This window comes from Amblyomma americanum, chromosome 3 (assembly GCF_052857255.1).
Source record: "Amblyomma americanum isolate KBUSLIRL-KWMA chromosome 3, ASM5285725v1, whole genome shotgun sequence".
NCBI lineage: Eukaryota > Metazoa > Arthropoda > Arachnida > Ixodida > Ixodidae > Amblyomma > Amblyomma americanum.
Window position 1 is genome coordinate 20331458 of NC_135499.1, and position 18977 is coordinate 20350434.

At 46.0% G+C, this 18977-nt stretch overlaps 1 protein-coding gene across 9 annotated transcripts in view; it reads left to right on the top strand.

Annotated features, from left to right (window-relative positions):
* Window positions 1-18977, top strand: part of LOC144124469 (telomere-associated protein RIF1-like) — a 395573-nt gene that overhangs the window by 215559 nt on the left and 161037 nt on the right. For all 9 annotated transcript variants that reach the window (XM_077657148.1, XM_077657150.1, XM_077657155.1 and 6 more), the window contains one exon: window positions 11757-11921. In XM_077657148.1, the coding sequence (XP_077513274.1) occupies window positions 11757-11921 (165 nt within the window). The remainder of the gene's footprint in view (window positions 1-11756; window positions 11922-18977) is intronic.

Sequence of the window (18977 nt, forward strand, 5' to 3'; positions counted from 1 at the left end):
TTAGGGCGCTCGGCTACTGATCCGCAGTGCTGATCCGCAGTACCAGGGTTGGAACCCGACTGCGGTGGCCGCGTTTCGATGGAGGGGAAACGCAAAGGCGCCCGTGTGCTGTGCGACAGTGCACGTTAGAGATCCCCAGGTGGTCGAAATTATTCCGGAGCCCTCCATTACGGCACCTCTTTCTTCCTTTCTTCTCAGTCCCTCCTCTATCCCTTCCCACCGAGATGTGAGATAGCTCCTGCACAATTTCCTTCCCCCAACAACCAATTTTCAACTATGGAACAAGTGATACATCGGCGACAAAAGCAAGTTGGTGGCGATGACAATCCGGCTGCCACCTCGAAGTGTCAGAGATCGCAGGGACCTCTACTGGCAACAATGAGCTACTGAAATTGTGTCAAGCCAAGCCAACTGCAGCCTAAATCCACCTCAATCCAAGATGGCGTCTTTTGCGCCGGCGAAAAGCTGATAAAATGGCCGATTTTGGCCCGCAGGTGACTGAAATTAGTCCGAAAAAATCTAACTTTTGGACTTTCTACGTTTGAAATATCCGTTGCGAATATGTATGTGCTTCTATGGGGTGACTAATGGTGCCTCATCGAGGTCCGAAATATCCTACGAGTCCGAATTACCCGTCTGCTACTGTATGTTTGATATTTGGTTGCTCTTCGTATTAGAGAATTTTATATTCAAGAATTTCCGAACGTTCGCAAATTCCCGAATACTCGCCAGCGGTCGTATACCGCGCTGAATTTCATAAATTCAACCATGGCAAAACCACAATATCTGGAGATCGATTTCAGAGTTCCAGGAAAACAATACATCGGTCCTTTTCTGTTTCCTCTCCGTCGTTTGATCTCGTGGACCAATCACATTCCGGCGCCGCTAGGCTTGACCTTGTACAAAAGTCCGCAGATGGGCTTTCCCACACATCGCATGTGCTGGGAACAAGATAGCCAACGACTCATTTCAAACAATCGCAACACGAAAGCATGCTTTTTTTTATCCTTCCATAATATGTGGCATACTCAATGCGTACTTGATATCCATGACATTCTTCCTGTCTCCTTCGTAACTGTCTTAGCATGAGGTCCGCCATCTCGTTTTGGTCAATTATGATATGCGGGAAAGCCCGCTTGCAGAACAATGCATGTAGCTCTCGAAAGGGTGATTCGAGGTGTTACAGCAGGCCACCAATCGTGAAAAAACCTCGCCTAACATTGTGACCTGTGCACATCTTAAGCGGGTGTACCGGCCGGCGTGACAACGATTGGTGGGCCCCTTTCGCTAGGCAAAAAAAATAGCCTGGCCATGTAGTTTCGGTTTGTGAGCTTTGCCGCTTGCCCATGGCGATGGCAGCTGTCGGCCCGTGCATTTGCCAGTAGTCTAATCCCTGCTCCACACCACTTTTGGATGTCGACTGGCACGTCGCTGGCGATTTCTTTCGCAGTCTTGCAGTTCCAACGCCAGTGTGCGTTCCCCCCCTCGCTTATGTTTGCATTGTTCTTCCAGCACACCGAAATTTGGCACTCGTCACGGATTTTTAGGTGTTTGTGCAATGGAGCCTCATACAGCTCTACCACATTTTTGGCAGTTTTTGTTTTGTTCTGGGGCCATGGGCTTTTTATAAATTTAGATAACCAGGGAATTTCTCCGGTACCTTCAACACAGTATTAATGTCGTTTTACTAGCCATCATGCTTTTTTGTTGGCAGTCTTGTCATTTAATGCATTTCATTTTGCTTGGCCATAGTGCAGGTTGGCTACTGTTAAGCATATAATCTAGTAGTATACATTTCTGTGCTCATAATTTTTTTTATATGGTTCTGAGTCAGTCTAGTTTTGTCTATTTCAGTTGCAAAGACCACACACTATTTTGAGAAAAAATAAGGGCAGCAACATTTGCTTGTTTGTCATTTTCTGAAAGATATTTTTTCTAGGGGTGTGCGAATATTGAAATTTTCGAATACGAATCGAATACGAATTTGTAGAAAAAATGGCTTCTAATATCGAATCGAATATCAAATATCTGTTCAGTGCCCAAAAAATTCACAAAACGGTGAGCAAGCAGACGTTGTTGCCCTTATTTTTTTCAATATAGTGTATGGTCTTTGCAACTGAGATAAACAAAACTAGACTGCCTCAGTACCATATAAAAAAACATAATGTGCACAGAAATGTATACTACTTGATTTGACAGCATAACAGTATCCAAACTATATGAGGTCATGCAAAGCAAAATCCATAAAATGACAAGACTGGCAACAAAATATAACATGATGACTATTAAACCTCATTCATTCGGAGTTCAAGGGACCGGAAGAAATGCCCGGTTCATCTGAAGGTCTCTGTTAATAAAATTGCCCACGCCCCTCGACAAAAAAAATGCTGCCAAAAATGCTGAAGATGCAGTAAGGCCTTATGAGGCGGCTCAATCGTGCTAACACCTGTAGGCCCGTGACGAGCCACCCATTTTGGAGTGCTGGATGAACAACTCAAATGGAAGCAAGGGGCCGGGGAACACACACTGGCATAGGAGCGGCGAGGTGGTTTCTAAAAAGGAAAAAGAAATAAGCCGCGCGGAGCTGGGATTGGACTATCGGCGAATGCGCGGGCCGACATTTGAAGTTGTCATAGGGCAGCGGTGAAGCTCAGAAACCGAAACTACGCAGCCAGGCTATTTTCTTGCCCTAGCGACAGAGGCCTTCCGATTGTTGCCACGCCTGCCGTTACGCCCGCTAAAGAGGTGTGCAGGTTACAACGCACCATGCAACAGGCGGGATTTTAACAGGATCGCTTGCCTTATTGTGACTACTCGGCGCACCCCTTCAGGAGGCTCCCGCGGCATTCCGTAAGTAGGCTTTCTCGCATAGCGCAGTTTACAAAACGGGATAGGTAGTCACGCACGGAGAGTGATGAAGGCGACAGGACGCACTCTTCTGATGTGGGCATTAAATATGTAACGCATTACCGAAGGATTAAAAAAAAAAGCGGTATTTTGAGTTGCGATTGTTCGAAGCTGCCGTCGGCCACCTTGTTCGCAGCACGGGTGATATGTGGGAAAGCCCACTTGGGGAAATTCTCACGAGCTGAAGCCTTGCGGCGTCGGGGTGCGGTCGGTCCGCGTGATAAACGGCGGAGAAGGAGCGGATAGGACCTCAGTATTGTTTTCCTGGGATTTTGAACTCGATTATTGGCTAATTAGCGCCCAGATATTGTGGTTTTGCCACGGTCGAATCTATGAAAGTATGCGCAGTATACGATTGCTGGCGGGTATTCGGGAATTTTCGAATATTCGGAAATTCGCGAATATCAATTTTCGAATACGAATACAAATCGACTATCAAACATATTCGATTCGTATTCGAAATTTCGAATATTCGTACACTCCTAATTTATTCTTGTTTTTCTTCATATTAGTATTCGATTCGTTTTAGAAAATTTTGGACGCCCCTAATTTTAGTCTGTTTTATTTTAATTTGCATGTACTGCAATCCCCAGTGGGGATTTTAGCAGGGTGGGACACAGATAAGCAAACAACATAATAAAACAGGCAATGAACACAGGAACAAATTCGAATAAAGCTGCTTGAACGTTTCGGAAAATAAGTATAGACGGTGCACTTTTAAACATTACTGGAAACGAACATCGAAACAGATGATTTTAAAACTTGGTCATTTGTTAGAAAATTTCATTCACTTACTTTTCGTGGAAAGAAAGAATACTTTAAAACTGTTATTACGCTTGATAAAGGGGGTTATTGTGTGGCTATGTCTTTGCCTAGGGGCATAACTAGATTAAAAAGAAATTATTCCTGTGAGATCTTGTGTTAGTGTGGCTGTTACTAAGTTGAAACAGAAGTTCTTGTCATGATACACAGTTTCTTTGCGTTAATGGTGGCAATCCGCTTTAGTTAAGAGTAGGGCTGTGCGAATATTGAAATTTTCGAATACGAATCAAATACGAATATGAAGAAAAAATGGCTTCGAATATCGAATATCTGTTTAGTACAAAAAAAATGCAGAAAATGATGAGCAAGCAAACATTCTTGCCCTTATTTTTTTCAAAATAGTGTTCGGTATTTGCAACTAAAATAAACAAAACTAGACTGCTTTAGTACCATATAAAGAAACATGATTTGCACAGAAATGTATACTACTTGATCAGACAGCATAACAGTATCCAAACCATAATGAGGTCATGCAAAACAAAATCCATAAAATGACAAGACTGGAAACAAAAAATAACATGATGACTATTAAACCTCATTCATTTGGAGTTCAAGGGACCGGAAGAAATGCCCGGTTCATCCGAAGGCCCCTGTTAATAAAATTGCCTGCAACCCCCCTGAAAAAAAAAAAAAAATGTTGCCGAAAATGCTGAAGATGCAGTAAGACCTTATGAGGCGGCTCAATCGTGCTAACACCTGTAAGCCCGTGACGAGCCGCCCATTTTGGAGTGCTGGAAGAACAACACAAATGCAATCAAGGGGCCGGGGAACACACACTGGTGTCAGAGTGGTGAGGCTGTTTCTAAAAATGAAAAAGAAATAAGCCGCACGGAGCTGGGATTGGACTATCGGCGAATGCGCGGGCCGACATTTGAAGTTGTCATAGGGCAGCGGTGAAGCTCAGAAACCGAAACTACGCAGCCAGGCTATTTTTTTGCCCTAGCAACAGAGGCCTTCCGATTGTTGCCACGCCTGCCATTACGCCCGCTAAAGAGGTGTGCAGGTCACAATGCACCATGCAATAGGCGGGATTTTAACAGGATCGCTTGCCCTATTGTGACTACTCGGCGCGCCCCTTCAGGAGGCTCCCGCGGCATTCCGCAAGTAGGCTTTCCCGCATAGCGTAGTTTAGAAAACGGGATGGCGGAAGTCACGCACGGAGAGTGATGAAGGCGACAGGACGCATTCTTCAAATGTGGGCATTAAATATGTAACGTATTACTGAAGGATTAAAAAAAAAGCGCGATTTCGAGATGCGATTGCTAGAAGCGGGCCGTCGGCCATCTTGTTCGCAGCACGGGTGATATGTGGGAAAGCCCACTTGGGGAAATTGTCACGAGGTGAATCCTTGCGGCATCGGGATGCGGTCGGTCCGAATGATAAACGGCGGAGAAGGAAGCGGATAGGACCTCTGTATTGTTTGCCTGGAATTTTCAACTCGATTAGCGGCTAATTTGCCCAGATGGTGTGCTTTTGCCACGGTCAAATTTATGAATATGCGCAGTATACGATCGCTGGCGAGTATTCCGGAATTTGGAATATTCGGAAATTCACCAATATGAATTTTCGAATATGAATACGAATCCAATATCAAACATATTCAATTCGTATTCGAAATTTCGAATATTCACACACACCTATAACCGAAGAGTTCTGTCACTGACGTACATCCAGCTCTGTTATAAATTAAGCGAGCGACTTTTCTTTGCACTATTTCTCTCTTGTTAGTGCACGTTTTAGGGAAGGGGTCTCGAAGAACACACGCATAGTCCAGTATTTGCAGAATTATAGTTTTGTGTGTGAGTTGGCGGACAGAAGGAGTGGAAAGTTTAAGCGCTCCCCTCAGAAAGAACAACTTGCAATTAGCGTTAGCTATTACATAGTGCTTAGTCCATGCGAGGTTATTAGTGAGCACGAGTACGAGATACTTATAATGTGTTACTTTGGAGAGCAGTATATTAATAGTAGCAAATGGAAACCTCAGTTTATGCTTTTTGCTTGAAATAGACACAGAAACAGCTTTCTGAAAGTAATCGACATTTGCCAAGCTTTGCATCAGGCCACGACTTGCCTCAAAGCATCATTCAGCAGCTCCTGATCTGTGATGTTCTCTAAGTTGCAACATCTTTCGGCGAAACCTTACCATTGCCAATGTGTCCCACCCTGGGACCACATCTAAGCAAAATGCTTCTTCATCATCATCATCATCATCAGCCTGACTATGCCCACTGCAGGGAAAAGTCCTCACCCATGTCTCTCCAATTAACCCTGTCCTTTATCACCTGTGCCCACCGTATGCTTGCAAACTCCTTAATCTCATCCGCCCACCTACCGTAAAAACAGGACTATAGGTCGGACCGGAATATAGGTCGACCGCCTAACTAACCAATTCTAAAAATGAAAAAGATCTTTTTCAATGGGAAAAATACCGAAAGACATCCTTACTTTGAAACAAATGCGACTCGAGAGGTTGCACAATGGTGACAGTATTTAATTTCATTTAAATGCTGCTTGTATGTACACCCGGAAAATTTAACAATATCGCGCACCAATCGGCCCGCGTGTTTGTTTCTGGCACAGGCAAGTACGGCGCCGTAGAGCAAAGCCCTCCTCTTCATGAATCGCCGCAACCAGAATGGCGAGCCTTTGAATTGCGCCCTCGTGAGTCTAGAGGCACGCGCGATCTCTGCCGCTTTCACGCGGATGCATTCAGCAGTCACAGGCAGCGATCTTGCTCGCAGAGCAACGTTTCCTTCCTATTCTCGATACACTACGGTCTGCCCACGAAATGATGTTTTCTTCTGGTTGCTGCAAGTTGTAATACGCAGCTTCTGCCTCCGCCAGTACTGAATGCTCTTTTCGGATACTCCAAATTCGCGCTGTGCCGCCAGGTTCCCGTGAGCTTCCTTGTACTCAATCGTGTTTTTCTTGAAGGCGACGGTAAATTGCCGTTAGCTTCCGCTTTGCATCTACTGAAACGCAAAATGGCGGCACTGCTGCTGATGGCGATGGTGATGGAGGCTGCTGACTTCAGCCACCCATTGTTGTAAGACTTCCATATTTTTTTCCGCCAATGACCGGTATATAAGACGGGGGTCGACTTTTCACCATGGTTTTTTGAAAAAATGTTCGACCTATATTCCGGTTTTTACGGTAACCTTCTGCCGCCCCCTGCTACGCTTACCTTCACTTGGAATCCACTCCGTTACCCTTAAGGACCAGCGGTTATCTTGCCTCCGCATTACATGCCCTGCCCAAGCCCATTTCTTGCTCTTGATTCCGACTAGGATGTCATTAACACGTGTTTGTTCCTTCACCCACTCTGCCCGCTTCCGATCCCTTAACGTTACACCTATCATTTTTCTTTCCATGGATCGCTGCGTTGTCCTTAACTTAAGCTGAACTCTTTTTGTTAGCCTCCACGTTTCTGCCCCGTAGGTGAGTACCGGTAAGATAAAGCTGTTGTACACTTTTCTTTTGAGAGAAATTAGTAAACTGCCACTCATGATATGCGAGAGTTTGCCATATGCGCTCCACCCCATTCTTATCCTTCTAGTTATCTCCCTCTCATGATCCGGATCAGCAGTCACTACGTGCCCTAAGTAGACATATTCCTTTACCACTTCGAGCACCTCGCTACCAATTATGAACGGCTGTTCTCTTGCTAGACTGTTGAACTTTGGTTTTCTGCATGTTAATTTTTAGACCCACCGTTCCGCTCTGCATATCTAACTCATTGATCTTGCTTTGCAGTTCATCTTTTAAGTGACTTAGCAAGGCAAAGCCTTCAGTGAATCGTAGATTATTTAGGTTATTCTCCATTTACTCTTATTCCCAGTTGTTCCCAATTCAGGCCTCTGAATATTTGCTGTAAACAGGCAGTGAATAGCATTGGCGAGATCGTGTCTCCTTGCCTGATGCCCTTTCTTATTGGAATTTTATTGCTGACTTTATGGAGGACTAGGGTAGCGGTGCAGTACTATAGGCAGCTTCCAGTATTTTCATATAAGGATCTTCTACACGCTCATTCCGCAATGCCTGTAGGACTGCCGAGGTTTCCACTCAGTTGGATGCTTTCTCGTAATCAATGAAGGCTATATATAGGGGTTGGTTATATTCTGCGCATTTATCTCTCGCCTGACTGATAGTGCGAATATGATCCATTGTGGAATATCTTTTACGATATTTGGTTGATTAAAGTCTGATTATTAGCGATTACCTTAGTAAATGCCGTGTAGGCAATTGACAGTAAGCTGATCTTTCCGCAATTTTTCAAGTCCTTGGCGTCTCCTTTCTTATGAATTAAGATTATGTTCGTGTTCTTCCAAGCTTCTTGTACGGTTGAGGTCATAAGGCATTGCGTATACAGGGTGGCTAGTTTGTCTAGCACGATCTCCCCTCCGTCCTTCAGCAGATCCGCTGTTACCTGATCCTCTTCTGTGTTGTCAAGTGCATTGTGGATTTTAATGCGATATCATATAAGTTGTTGTCTCGCAAAAAAATTTACGGCTTCTCGGTCGCAAAATCCCGGGATTGATTGAGAGATGTCGCATTACTTCGTGCTATCATCACAACATGCTCATCATGGCAGGTGGCAACCTGCCCATCGTACTGTGAGCAAACTGCCCACTGTTGCCGTATTCAGAGCAATTTTCACTTGCCAGACGTGGCGCTGCGCATGACTCTTACGGGACCTCGAGAGGAGCAACCTGTGTCTCACAAGGCCCCACTGGTGGCTGTGTTTGAAACGGCCGCCTGTTGAGACAGTGGCACATAGCTTAACTGGTGCACCACTGCATGTGCCAGTAGTGGTATGAGGACTCCCTGCGATCTATGAATGCCACTGAGAGGGTCATGACATCAACACTGCATGAAACCGCCACATGTGAATATCTGAGGACCGCAAACATTTTGGAAGCAGCCCCAGCTCAGAGAATGGATTAAGGTGAATTAGTGGGCAGATGAAGGTGGATTAGTGGGTAGCATTTGAACAAGTTAATATTTAATGGAAGGTACCCGGAGATGCCACATAAGGGCAATGGAACCAGTTTTAACTGGAGTTTAGGAGAGAAAGTCGCAAGAAGAACATTAAACACTCATTGTAGACACTGAGGAAGAAACCTGAGTGCAATCAATCGCAATTTATTCTTTAAAGACTCTTGAAACATCTCCTAAGGAAAGCGCCGTATTTTATCACGTAATGAACCCACTTTTTTTTTTTTCCAGAAAAGCAGACATCAGTTTGGGGGGAGGGTTCATTACTCGGGAAAAGTTTCAACAGATTTTTGTTGGGAGAGTCGAAATTTCATATCATGCATTCTTCCGCCTGCCCTCCCACCCGTAACCAACAAAGGCACACAGTCATATGTGTTCGTGTCACCGGTGGCTAGCATCGTTCACTTCAAAAGGTGTTCGCTGTATCACAGCACGATCCGATGATTTTGTGATAGCCGGTGGCGCCGGAAATTCACAGCGAGGTAAAGCAGACTTGCTGATTACCGCCCCTCAAGGTCAGATGGACGTTTGCACGAGGTAGAAAAAATTGGCAGTGGCTTAGCTCAGCTGTGCCAGGAATACATAGTGAGAGGTTCATTCCCCTGGCTGAGCTTGTTGTAGTCGCTGTATGTTTAGCAATGAGAGGCATATAGGCTCCATCTCCATTTGGCAAGCCATTCCTCTCTCTGTTCGGGCGTCTCCGCTGCTCTCTTCACCTTCTTACGCTCATTCTCCCTTCGTTGAGTAGCCAAGTGCCAGGCGACAACCTCAGAATCGGAAGAGTTAATCTTCTCTTGTCTATACCGCCGTTTAGCAGCGGCTGGACTCTCCCTCTGGGCATCCATATCAAATGTTGTTATACAGCCGCCCAATAAATCTCCGCCTTTTATATGCAATACTGCGCATGCAACGTGTGGTTTGGGTGATAGAGCAGCGTGCGGCGAGGCAGCAACGAAATGCCCGGTGTGTTTCATTCCGACGGTAGAGCAGGCGCATGACCGCGGCGATGGCAAAGCACATGCCGCATCTGCTGCTCCTCTCCGGTTGCCATGGTAATGGCGCATGCGCACAATTGGTCTCTCGCATGTACCGCGAAATGCTCAACTGAGTCCAGTGTAGCTCTCTATGCAAAAAAACACGCAGGACAATGAAGATGGGGGTGCTCCAGCTGTGCCATTTGCGCCATTCTGATACATTTACGTTTTGCTGAGTCAGTCTACTCCAAAAGGGACCAGTTGATCAATATTGTGCGTTAGCTATGCCAAAAAGAAGACGCAGTCACGGGAAAACAACTGTTTCTAGAACCATCCAGGTTTTCAGTTGGCAGCCTACTAAAATGTTTCTGTAGTTGGCGACCTAGGGCGCTGGTGGGCTGGCTCATGGTAGAATTGAGCAGCCAGTTTATTCGTGCACATGGATGAAGGAAAGAGCTCACTTTTTTTCAAGCCAGCTCCCCTTGCTGCCTTCCTACTTGGCCGTCGTCTCATCCGGCTTATGCATGCGCAGCAGGCTTTTCAGCAGCAGACGATGACACTGCGCCTAGCATTACTATTAGCTGCGCCGTCCGCCAGACTCCCAGTAGTTCTTGCAAAAACGCATGACTTCCAGCGCACGTTTTGGCATGCAGCTCGGATAGCGAGGGCGTCTCTCGAGTTTTCCTTCCTCCAAATTCGCGCATTATGTCGGTTGCATCATGCCAGTCAAGCCCGAACAGGGCTGATGAAGTATCTTCTGGATTGAAGAACAAAAGCTTGGGGCAGGTCCAACAAGGTCAAACTTTGTTGGAACATTTGCAGTGGTTGACCTTGATGTAACATACTGGCTATGCCATCTCTCTGTTAGCTAGTGCTGATGAGCCACTCGAAATATGGCAGAACCACGCGAAAGTTTCGTGACAATACAGCACGAACTGACGTGAAAGGAACGCCGGTCGCCATGAGCGGCTGCAATTGACACAACGTGCCGTGCTCTAGCGCCATCGGTGCATCTCCTGTGCTTTCTCTTGTATACATCATACCACGTGGCATTACAACAGCTCCTGCTCAAAGCAACGAAAACAATAGGGCATAGCAAAAAAAGAAATGACTTGAACAGTGCGTGGCCATTGCCGCCACGCGGTTGTTTGGGTGATTTCAGCACCGATAGTTCTCATGTCGGGAGCGGGGGCGGTGGAGAGCGCCGTCAACTCAAGGTGAAGAGTCAGTTTCCTGGGGCAGCAGTGAAGGGAAGAGAGAGGGAACATGTGGGAAGAAGCATGTACCTCAGCGGTCGGTCTGCGGCAGCGGCCACGCGCATTCTAGGTTCCCTCGCCTCCCCCGTCCTCCCTACCCCACTCTTAGTGGCGTTGCGCGAGCAGCAGCAGAGGTGGCGATGACTGCTGCCGCAGTCACGCTATCAGCGCAATCACGAAACATTTCTCCGCTTTTATGACTTCGAGCAATGCTGCTTTCTGTAAACGTTTTCAAAGTGATTTTATTTATTTCATCTCTCGGTTTCTTTTCTGTAGTGTCCTTCAACTCTTCTCGTGAAAAGTGCATGTAACAAAAACGTGGATGTAACAAAAAGCCTTTTTTTAATTTCGTTATCACCAGGCTCAACTCTAGAGCTAACATGAAAAAAGAGGGGTTCTAGTGAACGTGTTCTTCGGACTTTTAGTCAAGCACAGTGTCAGCGTTAAAGGGACTATGCAATTAATTGATTGAGGTTAGCTAAAGGAGATGAGAGACAGCGATGTCAGTGCAATTTAAATATCCCCAGGTGATCCTTATTATCGGTAGCCCTCCACTGCAGCGTCCCTCACAAAACCAACTGAACCAGTGTCATGCTAGCGCTCCAGGATGCATTCTCCTCAGCGCCCAAAGCGCAGGGCAAGGGCAGCTTACATTTACTCAATGATAGTCACAAGGACTGATGGAGGTAACGTGCGGGAAGAAGCGGACCGCGTCACTGCACAGCAAAGCTGTCAGCACTGCTTTAGTAGTAGATTGTTATTCAGAATGGCTGTTTCTCAGCTGGGGAATTCTCTATTGCAGGACTCCTTGGTGCCAGATGCCGAGCTACCGAGGACACCACAGAAGAGAGAGCTGGCCGTATTCAGCCCTAGCCCGACAGCACGCCCCACTATCCTGCGCGTGCGGCGCGCAGCCTCACGGGCCTCCCCTCGCAAGGGGCGCTCCGTCTATGATGTTCGTGCCGAGGTGTGTAGCTTTACAGTGCGGACACAACTGATGCCAGGAGGTGGCGTCAGAGCCCTTGCTCAAATGTACCTACTTGCACGGCTCTGTCAGCCACTTTCGCCATTCACTGGTCGCTTGCCGATGCCTGGACAGTGTAATTAAATTAATTCAGCAGGAGTGCGGCTGGTAAAGTGACACATGAGGTGTTTATTAACGCATTAGCACTAGCATGAGGCAAGCTGAAATGGCAACCATTGTCTCTCAGTGGCAGATGACACCTGCCCACCGTGCTGCAAACGAACTTAGTCTGCTAACTCGTATATAATGAACCTTAGTATACCACATCAGGTTTAACAACCTTTTATGTGATAACCTGTCATATATTCTATTGTATTGGGTTTTATGGTGTATAAGCTACTCAGGCTGTTGTGCGCCAAACACGTGGTATATGACCTGTCATATAATGAACGTTAGTGTGCCACATCGAATATAATCATCTTGTCTGCTCTTCAGATGTAATGGACCTAGTGTGTTGGCCTCAGATACAGTAAAACCTCGTTGATACGTTCCAAGTTCATACGATTTCCTGCTTCAGAAGCTCAAAATTGCGGATTAGAAATGTCCCATAGAGTTACACTATATTTTTCTCTGTTAATACGTTCCCGGAAAACACGATTTGCCGGCTACTACGTTTAAAATTTCGATAAGCTGTGGTCGTGTAATATGTTTATTGACCAAATGCACATGTGTAGACATACAAGTGGGCTGAACGAGAGAGCCCGCAGCATATTTTTTGTGACAGTCACTCGCTGTGGTGGCTTCCTTGCAGTGCCTCGATGCAATCATCACCAAGAACAGAAAGATAAAAACGCCGCGCTAGCATTCGTGACAACCGTTTCTGCAGGGACGCGGTATTAATAGAAGCGCTGAGGTTTCATCGCGGTGCATAGGGGAAAGGAGGTGAAGCTTATACGAACTATAGCAATGTGCTTATGTATGAATCGGTCTTGTATGGGAAATGCAGCCTAAAAAGCAGAAACACTGCGGCAATCAGCCGCTGCGGTGGTTTTGCGACAAGGCTCGGAAGCAAAAGGTCAAAGCATTCGAAAATGACGAGGAAGAGATTTTGGTTACTTTGATCACTGCCGTCGACAGACCAGATGCGTTACGAATTTCATTCCGCGCTAAAGACATCGCAAACGCGGACTGAATTCAGCGAGAACTGGAATAGGATCTGTTCAGCTCTTCTGCCAAGAAATCCCAGTTGACATTTTTGTAAATTGAAATTGTCAATAAATGTCTTTTTACCTCATTCAGCAGTTACATTTCTCAAAATCAGGCGGTTTGAATCATACATTTTCCCAGATATGTTTTTCCCGCAATTAAAAAAAAACAGAGGTTCTAGCGTAAACAAACATTTAGCTAAAAACGCATTCAAATGATCCACCAAGGATCATCTAAAAGTTTTTTTATCGATGTCCTCGGCTGAGACACTTTGCCTCTGGGCTGGTGCTCAGGAAGTGCCCTCAAACGCGACATGCATAGCGTGCCCCTATGTACCCCAGGTGAACATACGGAGCCAGCATTGGCAGAGCACTCGCCGAATGCCATTGATTTTTGTGCCGTATTCACAGGGGCCTTCGAGGCTCTCAAAAATCTCGGAGGCCATCCTTACTGGCTGGTGATGCCAGTGACTACGTTTAGCATTTTGTACAACTACAATCGAACCGTTCTATAGTAAAGTAGCTTGGACCAGCAAAAACCTTTACTATATCTGGACCTTTAGTGTATCAGTATTTGGCGATGGCATGGTTGTGACTATGCGCTTTGGCTGCTTACTAAGCACAAATTGTCGCATAAAAAAAACAAACAAATGCCTTACATCGTGCTCTTACGTGATAATTATTTATTTTCGGTTATCACTTTACCACGTTTTCGGCTTTATTTTCGTTTTGTGGAAGTACTGCATTTGTGCAGCGTAGCTACAAAGATAAAGCTAGTTGTATTCCATGTGAAAACGATAGCTTTTCATGACCATAGCGCTGCTTTCTGTGATCTCATTCAAGAGACAGTAAAGAAATGCACGTGATGCAATCAAGCTCGGCAAAACCTTCAATGCAGTGCTCCCGCGCCTCCACTTCTCGCCACCGCTTCCCCAAGCTTCGTTCTGCTGTGCTATGAATGCACGCACTTTCTTCCCTTTGGTACTCCTGACTCCACTTTTACTCGCTTGCCTTTCTCAGCAACCCACGGCGCCTTCTTTCTGCGTTCATAGCCAGCTTCAATTTGTGCGTGCCACATTCTCAATGTATTCTAAAATTTAGCTTCTCCTGAAGGCTGTCTAGTGGGGTCGTGAAGGCACCTCAAAGAGCGTATTTTTTTTATATACAGTCAAACCCGCATATATCGACCTCGCAAAAAAACCGGAATTAGTAAATTCACAATGTACAAAACGCACCTCATCAAGAAGTGTTCTTTAATTCCTAAAGACATGTACGGCGTGCATATTAGCGCGAGAAATAGTAGTTGATCGTCTTCTGCTTTTTCGCTTTCAAAGAATTGTTTAGCATGCACTTTTCAATGTTTTCAAGTGACTGGGAACAGCCGAGTTCACAGCCTTCTATGGACGCGCAGTGGTGACGAACAACGCTCAGCACATGAAGTGCTTCAGAACACATGGGCGGGTTGGAACTCGTTGGGTCCTCGCAGTTACCGTCGCCGATGAGATCCCTAGCCAGATCGGCAACAATATCTTCGTCAGTGAGCTCTCCGGTAGTCGCAGCATCGTCGCCAACGGAGACAGTCTGTAGCTGCAGTCACGAACGGCACCTGGCAACTCTGACAGCTGTGTTATCAAATCGTCAAGTTCCTCGAGTGGTTCATCGATGTCAAGGGGTTCATCGCAACTTTTAATTGAGCTGGCGCCAGCCTCGCCGGAAGCAGAGAGTCCACAGTGACGGAAACAATTTCGAATTGTTTCTTTTTTGACGTCATTCCACGATGCATTCAACATCGTTATTGCGCCCAGGAGGTCAATTTTCAACTCCCGGCCAGTGCGGAGATTTAGCTATAATCGTTGCACAAGGCGCTTTCTGTAGCCTGCCTTCAGTGTACAAATGACACCTTGATGACACACATGACAAATGACACACATGCAGTTGGGCTAAACCACTTTGGGAGGGAGGTGTCGGCAGCTGGCCTGGCTGTTGCGTGGAAAAGCCAACTTCTGGGGAAATTTTGCGGTGTTGAAGTTCGATATATCGCGTGCGACTGCTATCTTTGTTCGATTTAACCGTATTTTTTCCTATTTGTTCTCATTGTAACATTATGGTGTTCAGAAATTGTTCGATATACGGGGTAATTCGATATTAACGAGTTCGATATAGTCTTGTTCGACTGTATATATACATATATATATTAGGGTTGTGCGAATATCGAAATTTCCGAATACGAATCGAGTACGAATTTGAAGAAGAAATGGCTTCGAATATCGAATATCTGGTCAGCACAAAAAATAAATTCAGAAAAGATAACCAAGCAAAAATTGTTGCTCATATTTTTTTCAAAATAGTGTATGGCCTTTGCAACTGAAATAAACAAAACTAGACTGCCTGAGCACCGTATAAAAAAAAACATGATGTTTGCAGAAATGTATACTACTTAATTGAGAGCATAACAGCATCCAACCTGTAATGTGGTCAGGCAAAATGCAATCCATAAAATGCCAAGACTGAAAACAAAAAATAACATGATGGCTAGTAAAACCTCATTAATTCGGAGTTCAAAGAACCGACAGAAAAGGAAGACATCGCGAACGTAAGTGAGATGGGAGCACGCATTGACGTCGGAATGGCGAGACTGCTTCTAAAAAAGGAAAAAAAATGACGAGCGACGTTTACTCAGCGCCTGAAAGTGGCACGGTGATCGAATGCGCTGGCTGACAGTTGCCATTGCAACGGGCGAGTGGCCAAGCTCAGAAACCAAAACTACACGGCCAGGTTATTTTTTTGACCTAGTGACAGGGGCCCTCCGAATGTTGTCACGCCTGCCGTTAGGCCCACTTAGGAGGTGCATGGGTTACAGTGCACCATGCAATAGGCGGGATTTTTACAGGATCGCTTGCCCTCGACTCGCCCCTTCAGCGTGCCTCACGCGAAATTCCGCAAGTTGGCTTTCCCGCATAGCATAGTTGACCAAAACAAGATGGCGGTGGTCACGCTCAGAGAGTTAAGGTGACAGAACGAATGCAATGGGTGTGGGTATTAATTAGATAACGTATTACAGAAGGATAAAAAGTAAACGCGCTCTCGCGTTGCAATTGTTAGAAGCGGGTCGTCCCCCATGCTGTTCGCAGCACGTGTGGTATGTGGGAAAGCCCACTTGCGGAATTGCGCACAAGGTCAAGCCTAGCGGCATCGGAATGCGATCGGTCCACGCGATAAACGATGGAGAAGAAAGAGAACAGAGCCTTTATATTGTTTTCCTGGAACTTTAAACTCTATATTCAGATAATTTGCCCAGTTATTGCACTTTTACAACAATCAGGTTTACGAAAGTCGGCACGGTATACGATCGCTGCCGAGTATTCGGAAATTTTCGAATATTCGTAAATTTACGAAAATCATTTCCAGAATATGAATATGAACCGAATATGAAACATATTCGATACGTTTTCGAATATTCGCACACCCCTAATATATATATATATATATATATATATATATATATATATATATATACATACATACAAACGCGTCCATAGCGGTGGACGTGCTACGCCCACCGCTATGGACAAGGGTGGCGCTGGTGAACACTCTCAAGGTTAGCTTACACACAAAATATAAATACCTACGAAAGCAGCAGATTGGACAGCCGTCGCCATAGCTCAGTTGGTAGAGCACCGGACACGATATTCGGAGGTCGTGGGTTCGGATCCCACCTGCGGCATGGTTGTTTTTCTGGTGCTTTATTAGTAATTTTCTTTAAACGAATTGATTTGCACTACAAATAACAAAAATTGAAACATTCCCCTGTGCACCTTGGTTTCGGTGACTGTTGGCTTCGTGTATGTATATATATATTTCCTAAGAGTCGAAGCCAGATAGATCGAACCCGCATATTTTGAATTATTGGCTATATCGAACACAAAGATTATCCCCATGAAAATACTGTGTAAAAGTTTAAGACGGTTGCATAGTATATCGAACTCCAGTTTCGCCGGCCGTTCGATATTTCGAACGCGGCGCTAGCCCCCTGGAAGGTGCGCTTTCCCCAGCCACTCGCATCTCCGGTCGCTCAACACACAGCACGGAGTGGATTTCGAATACCAAACATTCAGTTTGAATTAAAATATTGAATGCTTTACTGAAGCAGCATGCTTTACTATTCGACTGAATATTCGAAATTATGGAATATTCGCACAGGCCTACACATAATGGAACTAGACACCTAATGAACCAGAAAAGCAGCGTTTATTATGGCTGCTACCTCATGTTGTGGAAATATGGGGGGGGACCAGCCTTCTGCCCCCCCGCACTCCCACTCCACGGATGATGCGTTTCCGCTCGCTAACCGCGGAGAGTTTGTGCTCGAGGGAACAAAGGGAAGGGACGACAAAGCGTGAACACTCATGTGCTATTTATTACACTTGCAATTAATACACAGAGCAGGCCAGATAGCTACAAAACATAAACGAGGCAATCCTAGGAAATAGGAGGATACGTAAGGACTTCCGACCTACCGGCTGGGGCAGGGGCGCGACTTCGGAAGTATCGGCGGCGAACATTTGTATGCGCCGACAATGGCGGCTGGGTTTTCCTGTGCGCGCCGCATTCTTGGGGCACAACTATCCTCGAGCATTTGCTGGGAAAGGTGACGAGAGCGCACATTTGCTGCGCTCGCTTCGCTGCCTGGAACCAGAAGTCCAGCGGCAAGGCACGACGGATCTCCGTGTGCCTGCCGTGGAAGCTGACGAGAGTGTGCGGCTCCAACCGCTCGTGACGCTGGCCAGATCCTGAAGAGACCCTTTCCAGCCGGTGCTGTCCTGACGTGCGATGGTGAAGATGGGCCGTGTGGAAATGGAGGAGGGAAACTGGTTCTCCACAATGTTCGCTGTCAAAAATCACTGCTGTGTTTCGATGCCATGCCTTATGTTCTGACTACAAAGAATAAAATCGTGTGCTTTATATGCATCACAAGGCCCTCTTAAAACACAGTCAAGAAAGCAACTGATTAGGGCAAGTGAGGTTTTGTTCCTATCACTGTTCGTAATAATGTGACAAAAATTCAGTCCCCAGTGGCCGTGCATTTTCACCCTGCTCATTGCATGTGCAGCTTTTCCGTATTGATAAGGTGTAAATTAGTGGAGAAAATTTGGTCCCTAGGAAAACATACCATACTTCCCATTGTACATATTTGCCAGATTGCTCACAGAGTGCAGAGAGCGATGCGACCGAGCCGCAACCGCGCTGTAGCGTGCCCAATATCTTGTTTATCTTGCCTTTACTTATAGTGCCATATTTCCGTTTCGATTGTGAGTCGGCCACCCCACTTCGGATTTTCAAATTTGGAAAAGTAGGTCGACTTACAATCGTGTAAATACGGTTCTAGGCCCATTCCCGGTGTCCTCCATGGGTAACCGGCATATTGTTGCCGCTGACTACCTCAGCCACTACTGTGAGACCAAGGCTCTTCCCTGTGGCACTGTGGCTGGAATTGCACACTTCTTTGTGCACCACATTGTGCTTCGCTACGGCGTCCCCACAGTCTTGTTAACTGACCGCGGAACCGCGTTTATGTCTTCTTTTGTGCATGAGGTCCTGTCCTCAGGGGCACCGGTCATATGAAAACGACTGCTTACCATCCTCAAAAGAATGGGCCAACTGAGAGGCTGAACAAGACCACTGCAGGTGTGATGTTTATGTATGTCGATGATGACCATCGCAACTGGGACGAAATACTTCCTTACATCACGTTTGCGTATAACAGCGCCCTCCAAGAAACGGCGCACTCCACTCCGTTCCTTTTGGTGTATGGCCGTGACGCCCTGACCATGCTGGACGCCATGCTGCTTTGCGG